The sequence below is a fragment of the Nansenia antarctica genome (assembly GCF_963989245.1).
Source record: "Nansenia antarctica genome assembly, chromosome: 1".
Lineage (NCBI taxonomy): Eukaryota > Metazoa > Chordata > Actinopteri > Argentiniformes > Microstomatidae > Nansenia > Nansenia antarctica.
The window spans coordinates 73824148-73842568 of record NC_137674.1 but is presented as its reverse complement, the minus strand read 5'-3'; the positions used below and the strand labels follow the sequence as shown (position 1 = coordinate 73842568).

Here is an 18421-nt window from a genome sequence, read left to right as displayed (position 1 = left end):
TGTATCACTGGATCTATGTTATTGATAAATTGTAGATGATTTTCTGTAGGCTATGTTGTGCAATACATCATGTTATTGAAGTAATGTTTGATTAGACATGGGTCGTAAATCCAGATGTTTTTGTGTTTTATTGTGTTTCCTTATTTATTGATTGTATTTTATATATATATATATATATATATATATATATATATATATATATATATATATATAGTCCGTTGGACTGTTTGCTAGGTCGTAATTCTGCTTTCAGTTTATCTGGGTGAGAAAATATATTCAAGGAATTGACCATTTCTCCGGCACAGATATTGTGTTTGGAAACGTTTCAAAGAAGTAGCGATGGCATTAAAACAGCCGTGCCTATTTTACCTACTATTAGAGCCTTCTCTGGGGTCAAATAGACCCCCTCTTTACAATGTAAAACTGCTACTTACACACAAAGATCACTAGAGGCCGCTTCTTGTAAATTAGCCTGCCTCCTACACCGAAAAACAGCAAAATAGCTCCATATTAGCTTATCCTGATGTGATTTTGAAAATGTAAGGATACTGGGTGGTAGAGCACACATATCTTTTATTTTGTATTTAATTTAACCTTTATTTAACCAGGCAGGCCAATAAGGACTAATTCTTAAGGGGAGGCTGATAAGGGGCTGAGTTGAGTGACTGAGGCAGCTGAGTGGGGGGTTTATTTTCAAGCTCTCTCACGGTTTTCCAGAATCTTTTTGGGTCAGAACCAGAGAGGGAATTTTCCTTTGAAATATCTAGGGAAAGTCATGAAAGGACGGTCCTGAAATGTGTGCAAAGGTATACATATTTTTTTTACTCCACCGTGGCTCTTCTAGTGTTAACGCTAATCACAGAGCAGAACTGTGACACTTCTCTCATACATGTTATGAAGAGTATGTTTATCATGTAGAGTTGAATATGCTGATCATAATCATACCACATCTCTTTGTAATAACGGAATGAAGGCACACGCATGCACACACACACACACACACACACACACACACACACACAGACACACACACACAGGTGCACCCCTGCATTTGTGGTTGAGTTCTATGATCTAATCTAGGATGATGAATCTACTTTATTCTGAGTAAGTAACGTAACTGAGTAAGGTAATTAAAAGTAACAGTCATTAGAGACTCATATGATATCAGTGTCAATAAGAGAATAACATAAGACAAAACACATGTTAATGCAATAAACACATTTTATTGAAGTAGAAATATAAATTTGGTTTGACAGGTGGGGCAGGGTAAGGAAGAAGCACAAAGGAGAAACAGGGGTCAATCTGCAACCATGAACGGCTTGCAGTATTCAGGAGAGATGCAGCTCTGCCCCTGGACTATGTCCTGAGGAGTTGCTCTCAAGGCTCTGGCTGTCCTGTAGAAACGAGTTCAGCCTTAGAAAAAGAAAAACTGGTTATTCCAGCTACTTAATACAACAACTATACACATTCTTCACATCACATTTCAATATGCATAGTTTGTTCACATTGATGATGACGGTGTCAACCGACTTTGACTTTGATACATACAGTATATACATGACCAAACAAGATGATGAGATTAAACAGTACAACAGTACAACAAACAAAAACAGTGTTACAAGATAATAACAAACAACATGAACAAAACCAAAAACTGCTTACAGGTTTGTCTTTTCCCGACCCCTTGTAATGGCTCTCCAAAGGCCACTGAAGCATGAATGAATTGTTTAATGACCACACGACCTAGGTCGGTGGAATTTGTTTTCGGTACAGGTGGAAAGCTCAATACAGCAGTGTCAAAAAAACATACACACATTGCACATAACTATCACATGGACATGTACACACATAACCACAAGACAAGAACATATTTACAATTTATAAAGTGCAGTACGTGGGTAGTACAGGGTTAGTGCAGTGAGTCAGGTGTTGAGAGTCCTTATAGCAGAGGGGAAAAAACTGTTTTCACAGGTGGTGAGCAGGGTGGGAGGGGTCAGAGATAATTTTATGTGCTCTATTTGTGGTGCGTTTGAGATATAGTGATTCAACTGATGGGAGGGGGGTGCCGATGATCTTGGATGATTTTCGCTGTAGTTTACTTTTTGATTTACTGTCCGAGCTGCCGTACCAAACTGTGATGGATGAGGTGAGTATGCTCTCAATGATGGCGGTTCATCCACCTCCTTTCTTCCTCCCTTTCACCTGAGTATGTTTTACTAGGCTGGTGTCAGTCACTGCTGGCTTCAGGTCCTGGCTACGCTGAAGCAGGCTGGCTGCACTGGACTTGAGGTCTTCACTTGCCTGGAGAAGGCTGGTGTCAATCATTGTAAGCTTTAGGGCGGCCATGACCTTAGAAAGAAAATGCAGGAAAAAAAACTTTACAGAACAGCTATGAACTGGATATTCAAGCAATTAGTTAGTTAAAATAATTTAATCATGTGTTAATAAAGATAATAAAGATCTATAATGACAATAAACAGTACAACAGTGTAACAGAGAAGGACGGTAGGAGTACTGCTTACAGGTTTGTCAGGCTTGAGGGCCTGGTTAGAGGTGACCAGGCTGATGTCAGTCACTGCTGGCTTCAGGTCCTGGCTAGGCTGAAGCAGGCTGGCTTCAGAAGACTTGACCTCCTCACCAGACAAGCAGGCTGGCTGCACTGGACATGAGGTCCTCACCAGGGTGAACCAGGCTGGTGTCAACCACTGCAGCAGGCTTGAGGTCCTCACCAGGGTGAACTGGGCTGGTAACAGAACCGCTCTGCTCATGTTCCTCTTCCAACTCCAGCAGGGGTTGAATGGTAGCTGAGTCTATTTTCACCATGGGCTCCCACACCATGTCGTCAAGACCTGCCACACCTGAGCCTCCGGGCTGGAGGATGGTGCCCAGAGTGGGGGGTGAGGATGGGGAGCGTTCATCCACCCTGAGCAGAGAGCTGTCGCAGGCTGCTGGAGCATATAAGTATTCCTCACCCAGTTGGTGCTGGAGGGACTGGGACATGGATTTGGCCTGGGGGAGCAGGCTGGTACCACTGACTGCTGCTGATGTCAACCGCTGACACTGGCTTGAGGTGCTCACCAGAAGGCAGCAGGCTGGTAGCAGAACAGAACTGTTCATACTCCTCTCCCGTCGCTAGGAGGAGTTGGAACTCAGCAGAATCCACGGTCATCTTCGTCTTCCACTCCATGCTGTCAAGTTGGGCTGCCTGGCCAGCAGCGCGTAGGTTGGCCTCCAGAGTGGGGGGCTGGGGAACAGTCATCCAGAGTGGGGGGTGAGGCTGGGGAACAGTCATCTACCCAGAGTAGGAAGTCCTCATAGACTGCTGGGACATAGAAATACTTCTTCTCTCCCAGTATTTCAGCATAGCACTGGGCGATGTAATCTCTGTCAGGCCCATTGAGGGCAATGAGTAAATTCACCCTCTCATCTGAGAAGTCTGAAAGAAATACCATGGAAACATAGGGAAAAAAGTGACAACAAATATATCATTTTCTAATCTCAACTCAAGAAATGTAACAGTATTTGTTTCTTGTATTACTTGAGCCAATTTCACCTACATTTCAATGATATTATTTGCACCTGAGAACTTTTTGTATAGAGCATGACAAAATAAAGATTTTTCTTTTTCTAAATCTCTGTCTAAAGAGTTTATGCAGAGCGCGAGTTTCCCTGCTTTTATCTAAGAATAACATATACTATGTATATTACGTATTTCGTTTGATGCTCTGTTCACTTACACTATCAGCCCTCACAAACAAATCAGGGGTGCCCCCACAGTTTAACATGAGTACGATCTTCTCACAGTTACTACTTTGCCAGTAGAAATCTCCTCGACTTCCCCCTCAAGCTGTCAGCCCTGAGGAAGGCATTTTCCGTGAGTAATTAATAATCACTATTTCCACACAGATTCATCTATGTGCAGTACTCTAACCTCCAGCTTGGTGCATTCTCTTATCTCTACTGATGTTCTTCTCAAGGCTTCTGTGGACATCAGAACAGTTTAACATGATATCTTGTTCCATTTATGTCCACATAGACTCTCCTGAGGAAAGAAGGTGTCAGGAGAATCATCACTGAGGCTGGGAGGGTCCTGCTCAGAGACCTGGTCAATGTTGGTCATAAGGTAGACAATATTCTGTAGAGTTAGTGGTCTCAGTGACATTGAAGAGTAACAACCCGAGGCCACAGAGACATCTAGAATCCAAACACTACGTCATTAATGGCTGAACAGAATGTTCAAAGGTAGTAACATCTCATCCAGTGTCATCCAAGTTGACATCCAAACTCTCTAAATGATTCTGGTAAAAACATAAGAGCATAGCATACTGTGTATTAATGTTGGCTCTTGTACTGTGTATTAATGCTGGCTCTTGTACTGTGTATTAATGCTGGCTCATGTATTAATGCTGGCTCTTGTTTCCTCTGACAGGATCAGGAATTATTCTTTTTTAACGGATATTATGACCAGCTGACTGAATGATTTATTGGCAAGGCTAATAAAGAAGCTGTTGCCAGGGAGCTAGCGGAGGAAGGGGTAGGCTCCTTGCATTTTACATTCAAGTTTGTTTACACGGTGTGTACATCTAAACACCTGAGTTGCACAATCTTCCAAAACAAACATCTATAAATTCTCCAAACTCCTTTCAGATCCAGCATGTCAATTTCATTGACATCATCTATGAATTGGTCCTTTTGGGAATGCTGGGGGAGGACAAGAGAGAACCAGCAATCAATGTAAGTCACATTTTCAACATACTGTAGAGTACAGGTGCTAGGATTACACCATGGCATAACTGGATATAGTATACGTACCACAGCTGGATGACTACAGGACTCTCATCTTGTTTTACCAGGTGACTGATGGGGTGTTTGCTCCAGCTCCACTCCCTCCTCCAGGTTGTCCTGCCAGTCGGCCAATGGCAGGCCCTGGCCCAGCACTACCTGGATAAGCTCAAGGTGAAGGTCCCTGTATGTGTGTCCACTAGAGAAGAGATTCACTTGATGAACACACACCCAACACACACCCCAGCCTTAAAGGTTTCATTCAATATTTTTCAACTTATAGTGAGAGGGTTCCTTACATTGAAAGTAGTCTTTGTGCCAGTAGAAATCCATGCTTCAGAGTTGTGTACATAGCCACTACTAACTTCAGCCACCACTACAAAAAAACTATGAGAGTGAAAATGAAATCTCTGACTTGTTTGGAGGCTACTTTGAGGTGATTTGGCCACATAAGTTTAACTTTCTTTTTTTTCTGTCTTCAGACGATGCTGCTGGCATTTCTCGATGCCATTTTTACTCTTCCCCTGGAAGAGGATTAGAGGATATTATAGAGGATATTATAGCCAGAAGACACTTAACTGCAGGCAGAGCTGCTGCAGCAGCTAAACCAACACCTGCATGGCATGTTTATCAGCCTACAGTCCAGACAGAAATGGACGAGAGACAGGAGGAGGCTAACCGTGAGCAGAATGAGGAGACCATCTGCAGCACCCAGATGGCGCTTCGCAACGTCCGTGACTTGACAGTAGTTGTACACAAAGTGTAGTGCAGGTTTATTAATAAGTAATTCATATTATTACACTGACCTACAGTCTTCTTTGGTACTACAAATCTTTTTTTCTTAATTATGGTGAGCATTATTTGGTCATTCACTGTAGAAGTCTAAGGTTTGGTTTCTGATTTATTTTTCTGATATTTCAGCCTCATAATGGCTTCCTTTCATTGACGTCTCTTTAGTCTTCATGTTGACAGACACCAAGAGCAGACTCCAAAGGCAAATGCAAAGCCTAGAATCAATACTTGGCATTAACAGCTCTCTTATGCATGCACAAATTATATGACAGAACACACCAGCTGTGTTCACTCCCTTTTGGTGCCCTGCAACAGATATGCAGTATAATGTTATTATGTCTGCAATGACACCTTGTGGTCAACAGATACATGACATGTAACTACATTACCCCCCCACACACTCACACACACACACACACACACACACACACACACACACACACACACACACACACACACACACACTTCAGTAAAAAAAAAAAAAAAAAACGTGTGCATAAACTATGCATACCCACAACCCTCATACACAAGAAAAATATATTAGACTGTCCATAGTGAATACATGGGCGAAAAGAATGAAATGAAAAGTTACCATACATAGAGAATAAATGGAAAGGTTAAGAGAAAGTTAAGCTTTTACCTTCCACGACTCCCGCCCTGGTTCGAAACTGTTCGATGTTGTTCATCTCTTCAGTCAAAGTTCAGATGTGTGTTCATCCCTTCAGTCAAAGGAAACAACGGAACACTTCACAGTCTCGCGCGATGTTAACCACTATTACCATGACGACACATTGTTGTTGTTAGGTTATGATATGGCTGTGTTGACCAGCATGCTAGCTTGTCCTCTCTTTCAAACTTAGCTTGACGTTTTTGTTTTAAAGATATCACCGATATTTGTGCATAGTAGCAATTCTCAGAATGGTAAGCACGCGTATTTCCCATGCACGTTATGGTTAGCAACACAGTTCAGTTCAGATTAGTTGATGATAGTCAGCTAGTGAAAAGCTAGTGGTTTTGCTAGCAAGCCCCCAGTGCCACATACCGGTCTTTTCATCAAACTTGGCGATTAAACTCACTGACTATGTAGTAGTTGGCAATGTCGTGTGCTAATGCAATGGCTATTTTCTTTTGTCTGTTACTGTAGTGTACTGTATTTTAAAGCTAGGTGTTCAAACTATGTAAGCTCGCTCAAAAATAATAGCAGATTTCCTTTATAAATCCATTGCATTCTAGCCACCCAAAAAGGCTGCAGCCAAGTCTGCCAAAGGTAAGACCCCCACAGTGGTAGATGGCCTTTCCACGGAGGAGATGTCAAAGGAGCAGGTATGTTAGCATGATGTTCTACACTGTTTACCACAGTATGTTCTGACTAAGATAATAGTGTGGATGCTGATGATGGTGTGAGTGTGTGAAATGACAGTTAAGCGTAATGTATACTACTGTGGTTTGTGGTAGCTGGAGGAGCACATTGTGCGCCTCAGGGAGGAGCTGGACAGGGAGAGGGAGGAGAGGAACTACTTCCAGCTGGAGAGGGACAAGATCCATACGTTCTGGGAGATCACCAAGAGACACCTGGAGGAGAAGAACTCTCACCTGAGGAACAGGGACAGGGAGATGGAGGAGGCAGAGGAGCGCCACCAAGTAGAGATCAAGGTATATATAGGACTCACTCACTCACTCACTCACTCACTCACTCACTCACTCACTCACTCACTCACTCACTCACTCACTCACACACACACACACACACACACACACACACCTCTTGCACCCCTATGTTCTGTCTTCAGGACACACAAGCATTTACAACAATATGGCTCATCACCCAATTTAAACAACGGTTTCGTCTCTAAGGTTTACAAGCAAAAGGTGAAGCATCTCCTGTATGAGCACCAGAACAGCATCTCAGAGCTGAAGGCGGAGGGCGTCGTCTGCACCAAGCTGATGCAGAAGGACCAGGCTGAACTGGAGAACGACCTGCGCAAGGGCATGCGCGTCCTCAAGGTGGACTTCAAGGAGCAAGAGCTCTCCAACGAGAACCTCGTCATGGGCCTCAAACTGGTGTGTGGTGCCGTCCAGCTCTCTTAGTACACAGCTGTAGAGAAGCGTACAACACACAGACAATGTGAGCTTTTCACTACGTTGTCTGACGAGTGCCCTCTATTTAGTTTAGTTTAGTTTATTACTTTATAGTTTTGTGGACAGTCCCCATTAATTAGCAGCAGTAAAGCAGTAAATGGAGCAGCTTTAGTCTACATGGCTAATTTCCAGCTGTAGTCCCCGGAAAGTTGTTAATATGCACCCTAAAATACATTAGTTAAAAGAAAAAGAATGACATTATATTTACAATTAGAGCAAGCATAAGCAAAATGAAGAAAGACATACAAACATATCGCACACAATTGGAGCAGGCACAAACAAGCAAGCACAGATGATGGCAGCAATCAAAGCGGTTCATGTAATAAAAACAATACAAGGGAAAATAAAATAGTCACAGCAACCACATTGAAAGCACATACAAGACATACATGCAGGCGGGCAGCAGAGATGGAGGGGCAGCATCGATGATTATGTCACATATAACACACGTCACATAAAAAAAACAAAAAACATTATTATTATCAGACAGAGATTAATGTGTGCAGTTATAGTTATCAGACAGCCATGTTTTCAGGTGTGTTGTAAAATTGAAGTATCTTTGATAACAGATAACAGAAAATGATAGTTTGCTTTGATATGTCTTCCCCTTCAATGTCTATGATGCCAGAGCATGTTTGTTTATTTATTTGATTTTTTAATTTATATTCTTTTTCATTTGAACAGAAACATCTCGAGGAAATAACCAAAACCAGAAATGACTTTGAGAGACAAGTGAGAGGTGAATATAATAAATTAGATTAGATTAGATTCAACTTTATTGTCATTGCAGAGTACAAGTACCAGACAGCGAAATGCAGTTCAGCATCTAACCAGAAGTGCAAATAGTGATATAAAACATGATAGTGATGATAAGGGATAGGTACGGATAGTATGGCAAGTACTGTAGTTAGATACAGGAGAGGATAGCAGTAAGCTATGTACAGTTATGGTAGCTATGTACAGTATGGTGTACAGATGTATAAGTCGAGGCTATATCCTAGATGGCATTCGAACTGCAGGAATCAAACATACACAAACTCAAATGAACTCTTAAGGAACTCTGTCACTGTTTGACTGAGTAGAAATCGAGGCGAAGTTCGAGAAGAAGATGCAGGTGCTGCGTCTGGAGCAGGACCTGAGGAGGAAGATGGAGATCCACGAGATCGAGGAGAGGAAGAACAGCCAGATCAACACACTGATGAAGAACCACGAGAAGGCCTTCAGTGACATCAAGAACTATTACAATGACATCACGCTCAACAACCTGGCCCTCATCAACTCGCTGAAGGTAAGCGATCCACCCACAACCACGTTAGTTTCTTCATCATAGTCGTGCTACCAGTTGCTGATCATGACGCCTGTCTTTCTCAGGAACAAGTGGAGGACATGAAGAGGAAGGAGGAGCGACTGGAGAAGGAGATGGCGGAGGTGCTGCTGCAGAACAAGCGTCTGACGGAGCCCCTGCAGAGGGCCAAGGAGGAGGTGTCCGACCTCCAGAAACAACTGGCCAACTACGAGAAGGACAAGGCCTCACTGGCGGTGGGTTACAGTCCAAACAAGATACTATTATACATATGAGTTAGATAATATGGATACTACTACCAATCAATAAAATGGGGGAAATATTCCTACTTAAAATAAGCAAAATAATCTGCCAACAGAACAGGAGAATGTACCAAGATATTCTTAAAACAAGTGAAATATATAGTAAAACTAGAGAAAAGAGAGAAAAAATTAGCATATTGCCGTGATTTAAGATATTTCATCTTACACTGCAAAAAGTAAATCTAAGTATGTGATTAAAAGGGTCCTGTTTATAATTCAGGAATATGTGACGTGATGGTGGTGGTGGTGGTGGTGGTGGTGGTGGTGGTGGTGGTGGTGGTGGTAGTGGTAGTGGTAGTAGTGGTGGTGGTGGTGGTGATGGTGGTGATGATGATGATTAGGATGATCCTGCTTCTTATGACAGGGGGCCAAAGCACGTCTGAAGGTGGCAGACAAAGAGATGAAGGACCTGAAATGGGAACATGAAGTGCTGGAGCAAAGATTTAGTAAGGTGAGAGGCTGCCATTTAAAACATCACAACAAACACAAACCGTGCCAGTGCATTCCAGCTAACTGAAGAAGCCCCATACGCAGGAAGTAGCGTTCATCCATAATACTCTAATAAAACACTGGGGAGTATTCTTGCTATTGATGCCCATGGTGTGATTTCATGGAAGTGCAATGCTTAGTGCTTCTTGTTTTGTGAAAATGTGTTTGTGTTTGAGAGCGCAGCTCCAATGAACTCGGTGAAACTCCCAGAAGGAGTAATTTACTTGGAACAAGTCATCCAAAATACACTGCATCCATAATATTTATATATATATATACACTGCATCCACAAACTATTGTCGTATAGACTTGGTCTCCCCTGCATCCAAGTATACACATCCAAATAAGTTTAAAGTTTTTTTAATTCATAGTGCATTTTACCCAAAGTTCACAACACACTGTGATGACAAAAAACAAAACAGCAGATATTTGAATCAAAATGTAAGTCCATCAAACGGATCTGAGCTAAGCACAGCCCTCTCTGTGGTGCAGGTCCAGGTGGAGAGGGATGACCTGTATAAGAAGTTCACCCAGGCCATCCAGGAGGTGCAGCAAAAGAGTGGCTTCAAGAACCTCCTGCTGGAGAGGAAGCTGGGGGCCTTGAATGACACCCTGGAGAAGAAGGAAGCCCAGCTCCACGAGGTGCTGTCTGCCTCCAACCTGGACCACACCGCCCTCAGCGTGATCACACGCAAAATGGAGGTACTGTACCCACCATTCTCACACACACACACACACACACACACACACACACACAGACACACACACACACACACACACACATGCACACACAATATACTACTACTACCACTACTAAACCCCACATACTACAGTGCCAAATCATCTGCAACCTCCAGTAGAAGAGGACTTAATGTACGAGCTCTGCAGGACACAATTAAAGATAAACAATTGGCACATAAATTGTGTCTCCACATCCACCACGTCTTCAACTGCACCGTTCGTTTATTGTTTCTGCAGGAAGTTTTGGACTCCAAGAACTTTGCAATCAAAGACCTGCAGTATGAGCTTGCTCGAGTTTGTAAGGTGAGTTCATCAGTCCAAGACTGTTTTGTTTTTTTATGCATAGTGCAAAAGTGCATAACTCTTGTTGAGGAAATGTTACCCTCGAAGTCTAGAGATTGTCTTCAGGAGAAGCATTATTCAAGTAATTGCAGGGCAGATCACATGCATCATAAAGACAGAAGTGAACTCAAGGACACTATCATAGAACACACAATTTATAGGTAGAAATGGAAGTAACCAGCCCAGCAACAACAGTTTGTTGACACATAGAAACGTGTAGAGAAACTATCATGGTCCCCTCCATGGTATCAAGGGTGCCTACAACATTCTGAAAAGATGTTTACGCCATTAGGACCATAGAGTGGAAGGACTCATGTAATGCTAGAGGTGTGATAACTGTTGTTAGCCATTTTAACATGGGTGTTTCTGTCTGATCACCAGGCCCACAATGACCTGCTCAGGACCTACGAGGCCAAACTGCGGGCTTTTGGCATCCCGGTGGAGGAGGTGGGCTTCAAGCCCCTAGAGAGCAGTGTGGCTGGGCACTCCCTGGGCCAGGGGCCTGCAGGCCTCGTCTCTGCTCCCACATGAGAGGCACCCGGCCTGGGCTCAGAGACACAGACACTTCCTTGACCCCCACTCAGACTGAATCACTACAATCTCTTAACTGCACCGAATGACTCCTCTCTCTACCTCTTTATTCTATATAGTCATATAGAAGATGTCAATAGTTACACCTGATATATCATGCTTTGCTGTTTCTCTCTACAGTGAGTATTTCCAAGTAAAATGTCAAACACAGATGCTGAGTTTGTGCTTATGGAGGAAGAAAAGTAGTGTAAAAGCAAAAGGTGTACTTCCTCTTAATAAACAATACAGTTCAGTTCATTGATATATAGTTCTGTTGGGGGCAAGAATCCATCATTCATCTGAAGCTGGGGAGGAATGGCATCATAATAAGCAGTCAGTTCCATGCAAAATGCTCCAACAGATAAGGTTGCGATAGGCTATCCACACAGATACTGTATGCCAAAACAAAGGCTTCAAATGTTCTCACAAGGAACTCCCTCACTAACAGTTGAGAGTTGTAAAGCCTGCTAGTACAACTGCATGAGAATAGAGCATTGGCAACAACAGATAAACCAGGTTAGAGACTCTTTATCTGTTCAAAAGGCGTGCAGTAATAGGCGCTCGTCCTTCCCTTTACCTTTTTTGGTATTGAGTCAGAGCGGTTTGGCAGTTAAGATGCTGTATTTTTAATGGGCAGCACAATGCAGAAATAATTGCCTCCACCTTACCTCCACGATGACAGCCTTTGGGAGCAGGAACTAAGATGACAAGTTTTACACAGCTGAGAGACATGAGATAAAACATTGCAATTCCACTATAAATGAACGGCGAAATCAATGTTCGTTTTGAAGAAATTGATGCTCTAAGCAGGTATCGAACTCACAACCTTCTGCTTACTAACAGGCCGTGCTAGTTTCAACACCAATAGAGTTAAACAGAGAGGAATGTAGACTTTGCCATGAGTTAGTCCTCTCCAGAACCATTTATTAGTCTTTCAATCAACTGTGATAGATTCATATTCATTAAACCTTGGTTGACCTAGTAAATGAGCAACTCGTTGTTGATGAACACTGAACATGGCATAAATGTAAAAGAGCAGAGGACATCCAGGAGCTCACTGAGCATTCATTCATCATTGGAAATGAACCCAAGACAAACAAGTTGGTTTGGTAGCATGACAATGTGTGATTTGCCATTGCATGTCCTGGCAGCTTGCAGATTAAAATGAATCAGGATGTTCTTTCAGAAGAGTACTCCCCCCCCCTTTCAAGCTGGTGTTTGACATTCGATCGTGCCAAACTGAATCAACTCCACTAGCTTTTTAGAAAATCCATAACAGGTTGAATTGGAGTTCAGATGCACTTATGTTGCCAGCCTGCAATATAAAGAGCAGCTCAGTCCTCAGTCTCCCACAGATCTCCTAAATGCATAACTGAATTGAGCTCCATACGGTTCACATTCCTGCAGCCGGAGGCCATGCTTTTCTCTCCGATATATATTGATATTTGGTTACCCACTACATATGGATGCAATTTGCATTCATGTATACTTTATGTAAATTGTGAATAGTGAAATAGATATTCATGTGGTTTGGTATTCTACAGATGTGCATTGATAATCTCTCAGGCACCGCTATGACGGGTCAGGGCAGAAGAGTCTCTCTCACATGGATACATCTGAGCCTGCTGTATGAAGGTATAGGTGAAGGTGAGAGTGTACAGTACATGTTATTGAATGGGTTTGCTTCAAACAACACGACAAACAATCAAGAGCTTTTTTTTCCGCTTTCTTTTAAGATTCCTTTATATCCTATCATGGGAAATACAATTGGTGTAGCTGGAAACTTGACTGGGACTTGACTTCAGGGAGCAAGAAGCTGTATTTTTTTTCTGTGCTTTCCTAGGCTCATGAATGTATGATGCCCTTTCTCTAATATCCTAATCTTTTTCAGGGGATGATGAGAGCCTCAGGCTCCATACCAAGCATGGTCCTCTGAAGGGCAGGCTGGTCAGAGTGAAGGAGATCTAGCGGACAGTTTCTGCCTACCTGGGTGTCCCCTTCACTAAGCCCCCAATGGGGCCCCTGAGATTCCAGGCGCCAGCCTCCGCGAGCGTGGCAGGGACTGAGAGACGCCAAGACCTACCCCCCTCTGTATGAGCACTTAAAGACCAGAGAGAGAGAAAGAGACAGGCAGAAAGGCTAACAGATAAACAGACAGGCGGAACGGCTGACAGATAAACAGACAGGCAGAAAGGCTGACAGACAAACAGACAGACAGAAAGGCTGACAGACAAACAGACAGACAGAAAGGCTGACAGACAAACAGACAGACAGAAAGGCTGACAGATAAACAGACAGACAGACAGACAGGCTGACAGATAAACAGACAGACAGAAAGGCTGACAGACAAACAGACAGACAGAAAGGCTGACAGATAAATGGTCAGGCGGGCAGGTAGGTAGGCTTTTCGAATGTGAACGTATGAATAAGTTGTAATTAAGTGATACTCACATCAGAATCAGAATCAGCATCGCTTTTATTACATCTTACTGTACAAGTACACAAAAGTAAAAATGATTTGGCTTTGGTTACTCAACATTGACATTGCATCATCATAATCATATTGATTAGCTATTGATCATTTCCACCATCATATCTAACACAGTACACACACACACACACTCCATCATATCTAACACACACACACACACACACACACACACACACACCATCATATCTAACACAGTACACACACACACACACACCATCATATCTAACAAAGTACACACACACACACACCTTCATATTTAACACAGTACACACACATACACACACACACCATAATATTTAACACAGTACACACACACACACCATCATATCTAACACAGTACACACACACCATCATATTTAACACAGTACACACACACACCATCATATTTAACACAGTACACACACCATCATATTTAACACAGTACACACACACACACCATCATATCTAACACACACACACACACACACCATCATATCTAACATAGTACACACACACACCATCATATCTAACATAGTACACACACCATAATATCTAACACAGTACACACACACCATCATATCTAACATAGTACACACACACCATCATATCTAACATAGTACACACACACCATCATATCTAACATAGTACACACACACACCATCATATCTAACATAGTACACACACACCATCATATCTAACATAGTACACACACACACCATCATATCTAACATAGTACACACACACCATCATATCTAACATAGTACACACACACACACACACCATCATATCTAACACAGTACACACACACCATCATATCTAACATAGTACACACACACACACCATCAAATTTAACACAGTACACACACACACACCATCATATCTAACACAGTACCCACACACCATCATATGTAACACAGTACACACACATACACACACACACCATCATATCCAACACAGTACACACACACCATCATATGTAACACAGTACACACACACACACACACACCATCATATCCAACACAGTACACACACACACACACCATCATATCCAACACAGTACACACACACACACCATCATATCTAACACAGTACACACACACCATCATATGTAACACAGTACACACACATACACACACACACCATCATATCCAACACAGTACACACACACACACACACACCATCATATCCAACACAGTACACAGTACACACACACACACCATCATATCTAACACAGTACACACACAAAAAAAAAGGTTAGATCCCCGTCTCAGTAGGAAGCTGCATGTGCCCTTGAGCGATGCACTTAACCCCTAATTGCTTCAGGGGCACCAACTATGGCTGACCCTGTGCCCAGAGCAACAAATTCCAACAATTGACTGACAAATTGATTGCATGCCAATAAACAATAATATATACTGTATATATATTTTAAAAAAATAAGGATCTGTCACCATCTTCAGAGTGTTCTGGTGGTGTCAGCATTTTTTTTTATTACATGTCTGTTTATGACCTATGACCTCCAGCCAGGAAAACTGATGCATACGTAGATGGATGAACATGGATTGGCTGCATGTCCATCTGTAATGGGGCCAGTAGTGGACTGGTCCTCTGGAGCACCGGAAGAATTCTGTGGATCTGTGGGCCGAGGGCCGGGGGCCAGTGGATGGGCCGGTAGATGTGTGGGGCTGGTCAGCAGCGTGATCTGTGGGCTTCACACAGACCTGCCCGCCCCCCCATATTATATAATGTCATCAGATACAGCACTTTTAGAAGAATCTGACTTTTACTGGGAATAGAATATTCAGTGAATTGTTCAGTGAGTAACTTGATAAATGTTTTCACCAGTTTATGCTATTTCCTCGGTGGGATCTTGGAATGTCTGGTGACCTGACCATGACGATGATACTGGCATGTACGCTTCAGAAAGAGGTTGGTTACGTTGGTTGGTTGGTTGGTTGGTTTCATTGGTTCCTGTTTTTTTCACATTGCTATCACACAAGTGTTTTTTATGCACAGCAAAGACAGACTGACTAATCAGTCATATCTGCTTTCAGTGGCCTGCTTGTGGGGGCTCAGGGGTATCTCTAAAACATGTATCTCTCTGGCAGCATCTCCCTGAATTGGCCCTGGGTATCATTGTGTGAGTACTTAAGTGACACAGAGGATCCTGTCCAGAGCAGAGACCCCCAGATCTGATGGGATTCTGATTCTGGTGATTCCAGCTGTCCAGGGGGCCAGAGGGTGTAGAGGTGAGATATCCAGTGTGATCTGCACCATAACGATGCCATTTTTAATTCAGAATAACTGGTCAGTTTCATCATTCTGTAAAATATTACAATATTTGGTTTGAATTCATTTCTGAATAAATGTGTAACGTTATGACAAGTGGTGCGACTTTTCACACGTGTGTGTCTCCTTTATGTCTCTCTACGATTCTGGTTTCTCAGCCTACTGCTTTGAGTCCCAGCAGCGCCCCTCCATGTTCAAACCAGAACAGACTTTGTGAAAGCAGATCACCTTGATGAGATTGGCTTTGTGTTTGGTGCCCCCTTCTGGATAGATGACATAGTAACATTAGGAACAGATCTAATTGTACTATTCAATGCAGGCCGACCTTACAGTGGGGTGCAAAAAAAAAATGTGGGCACCCCTGGTTTAAATGTGTGTTACAATTAATCTCCAAGTGATTGAAAGCAAACCTGAACACTAAATGCTACAAAGTTAAACATGACACCTTTCTGCAAAATGTATTTTCATTTTTCAGAGTTTTTAAATTATAAAAAAGGAAAAGGGCCCTGTGCAAAATGTTGGGAACCCTTTTGGATTATTCTTTGTTACCTTTTGAGAAGATGATTACTATGGCCCAGACCAATGTGATTTACTCGTTAGGGCTTCAATGAGTCAGGTGAATATAATTCCAGGGTGGAACTATATATTCTGAAGTAACTCCATGCCTTCTAAAGTATCAGATGTGGTGAGATGATGGTGTTAAAAACCATTCCTCCAAACAGTTGTCCAAGGATGTCACAACCAAGATATTTCACTTCCACCATCAAGGAGAAGGCTACAAAAAACTCTCGCAATGTTTCAAACTACCCGTTTCTACTGTCAGAAACATCATCAGAAAATGGAAAATAAATGGAACAATTGAAGTGAAGGCAAGATCTGGAAGACCAAGAAATTTTTCATATAGAATGGCCTGAGATCTGGTGAGAAATGCTCAGAAGAAACCACACATCACTGCAAAAGAGCTGCAAAAAAGAGTAGCAGACACTGGTCTAGTTGTTCACAGGACAACAATACAGCATACCTTAAACAACAAAGACCTACATGGCAGAGTTACCGTACCAGAAAGAAGCCTTTCCTATGACCTCAACACAAAATTAAGCGTCTGAAGTATGCAAAAGAAAACCTTGAGAAACCTGAAGCCTATTGGAACAATGTGCTTTAGACTGACGAAACCAAAATGTTTTGGGCCACAACCAAAGAAGGTATGTTTGGAGCAAGGATGTGGATCCATTATGCTTTGGGGTTGTGTAGCAACTTGGGGCACAGGCAATATTGTGCGGGTGGAAGGAAGAATGGATTCCACCAAATATCAAGACATTCTAGACTAGAGGCTAATGTTCGAACGTCAGTACAGAAATTGAAGTTGAAGAGAGGTTGGGTCATCAAGACAATGACCCAAAACATGCCTCAAAATCTACCATGAAGTACCTCCAGGAAAGACGGATGAAGGTTTTGGAATGGCCATCACAGTCCCCAGACTTGAATATTATTGAAAATCTGTGGAGAGATCTAAAACATGCCGTGCATGCAAGAAGACAGAAGAATATTTCTGAGCTAGACGTGTTCTGCCAGGAAGAATGGGGGAAGAAAACAGGAAGTGTTTGCAAGCTGTTAGTTGCCCGAGGAGGAGTTACAAAGTACTAGCTGACAGGGTTCCCAAACTTTTGCACATGGCCTTTTTCCTTGTTTTATTATTTTGAAACTGTAAAAAGTAAAATAAAAAAATAAAAAATCTTGCTTTAAAATGAGATGAAATATGTCATCTTTAACTTTATACCATTTAAAGGTTAGGTTTGCTTCTTTTCACTTAGATATTAATTGTAAAAGGCATTTTGACTAGGGGTGCCCACATTTTTGCACCCGACTGTATGTTCTTGGGGGATCGAGGTAGGGCGTAAATGTGTCAGGGTTGTAATATTGTCAGTATATTGGCTATGTTACATGGATTAGTTGGTCATTTGCATTTTTGGTTTCACTTGGAAACAGCAGCAAAATAAACCTTTTTTTCTATTTTCTACAGAGGAGGAGGAACAGCTTATCAGGACCATGATGAAATACTGGACAAACTTTGCCAGAAGTGAGAGAGTCTTTTTAATTCTCTAGAACCTTCCCTCCCTCTTCCTGGGGTATATTCTGTTGGGGTTTCAATACAGACATGACAAGATAACAAGAACCAGATTTCTGGCATGATGTAACCAAGTT

At 42.3% G+C, this 18421-nt stretch overlaps 2 protein-coding genes across 2 annotated transcripts; both read left to right on the top strand.

Moving 5' to 3' along the window:
- Positions 1-6867: 6867 nt before the first annotated feature.
- drc4 (dynein regulatory complex subunit 4) lies at positions 6868-11575 on the top strand. The gene is made up of 10 exons (XM_080542625.1): positions 6868-6897; positions 7030-7227; positions 7429-7635; positions 8398-8452; positions 8796-9001; positions 9085-9252; positions 9683-9769; positions 10300-10509; positions 10786-10851; positions 11272-11575. Exons 1-10 carry the CDS (start codon positions 6883-6885, stop codon positions 11419-11421), a joined length of 1362 nt encoding a protein of 453 aa, XP_080398751.1. The 5' UTR covers positions 6868-6882; the 3' UTR covers positions 11422-11575.
- Positions 11576-13004: 1429 nt separating this feature from the next.
- LOC308152936 (putative inactive carboxylesterase 4) lies at positions 13005-18322 on the top strand (the record flags this gene model as incomplete). Its single annotated transcript, XM_080526008.1, is given in 8 exon segments — positions 13005-13107; positions 13352-13425; positions 13429-13499; positions 13501-13551; positions 16106-16179; positions 16378-16415; positions 16418-16522; positions 18242-18322. Coding segments are annotated over 8 exon segments (597 nt in total).
- Between the last annotated feature and the right edge of the window lie 99 nt (positions 18323-18421).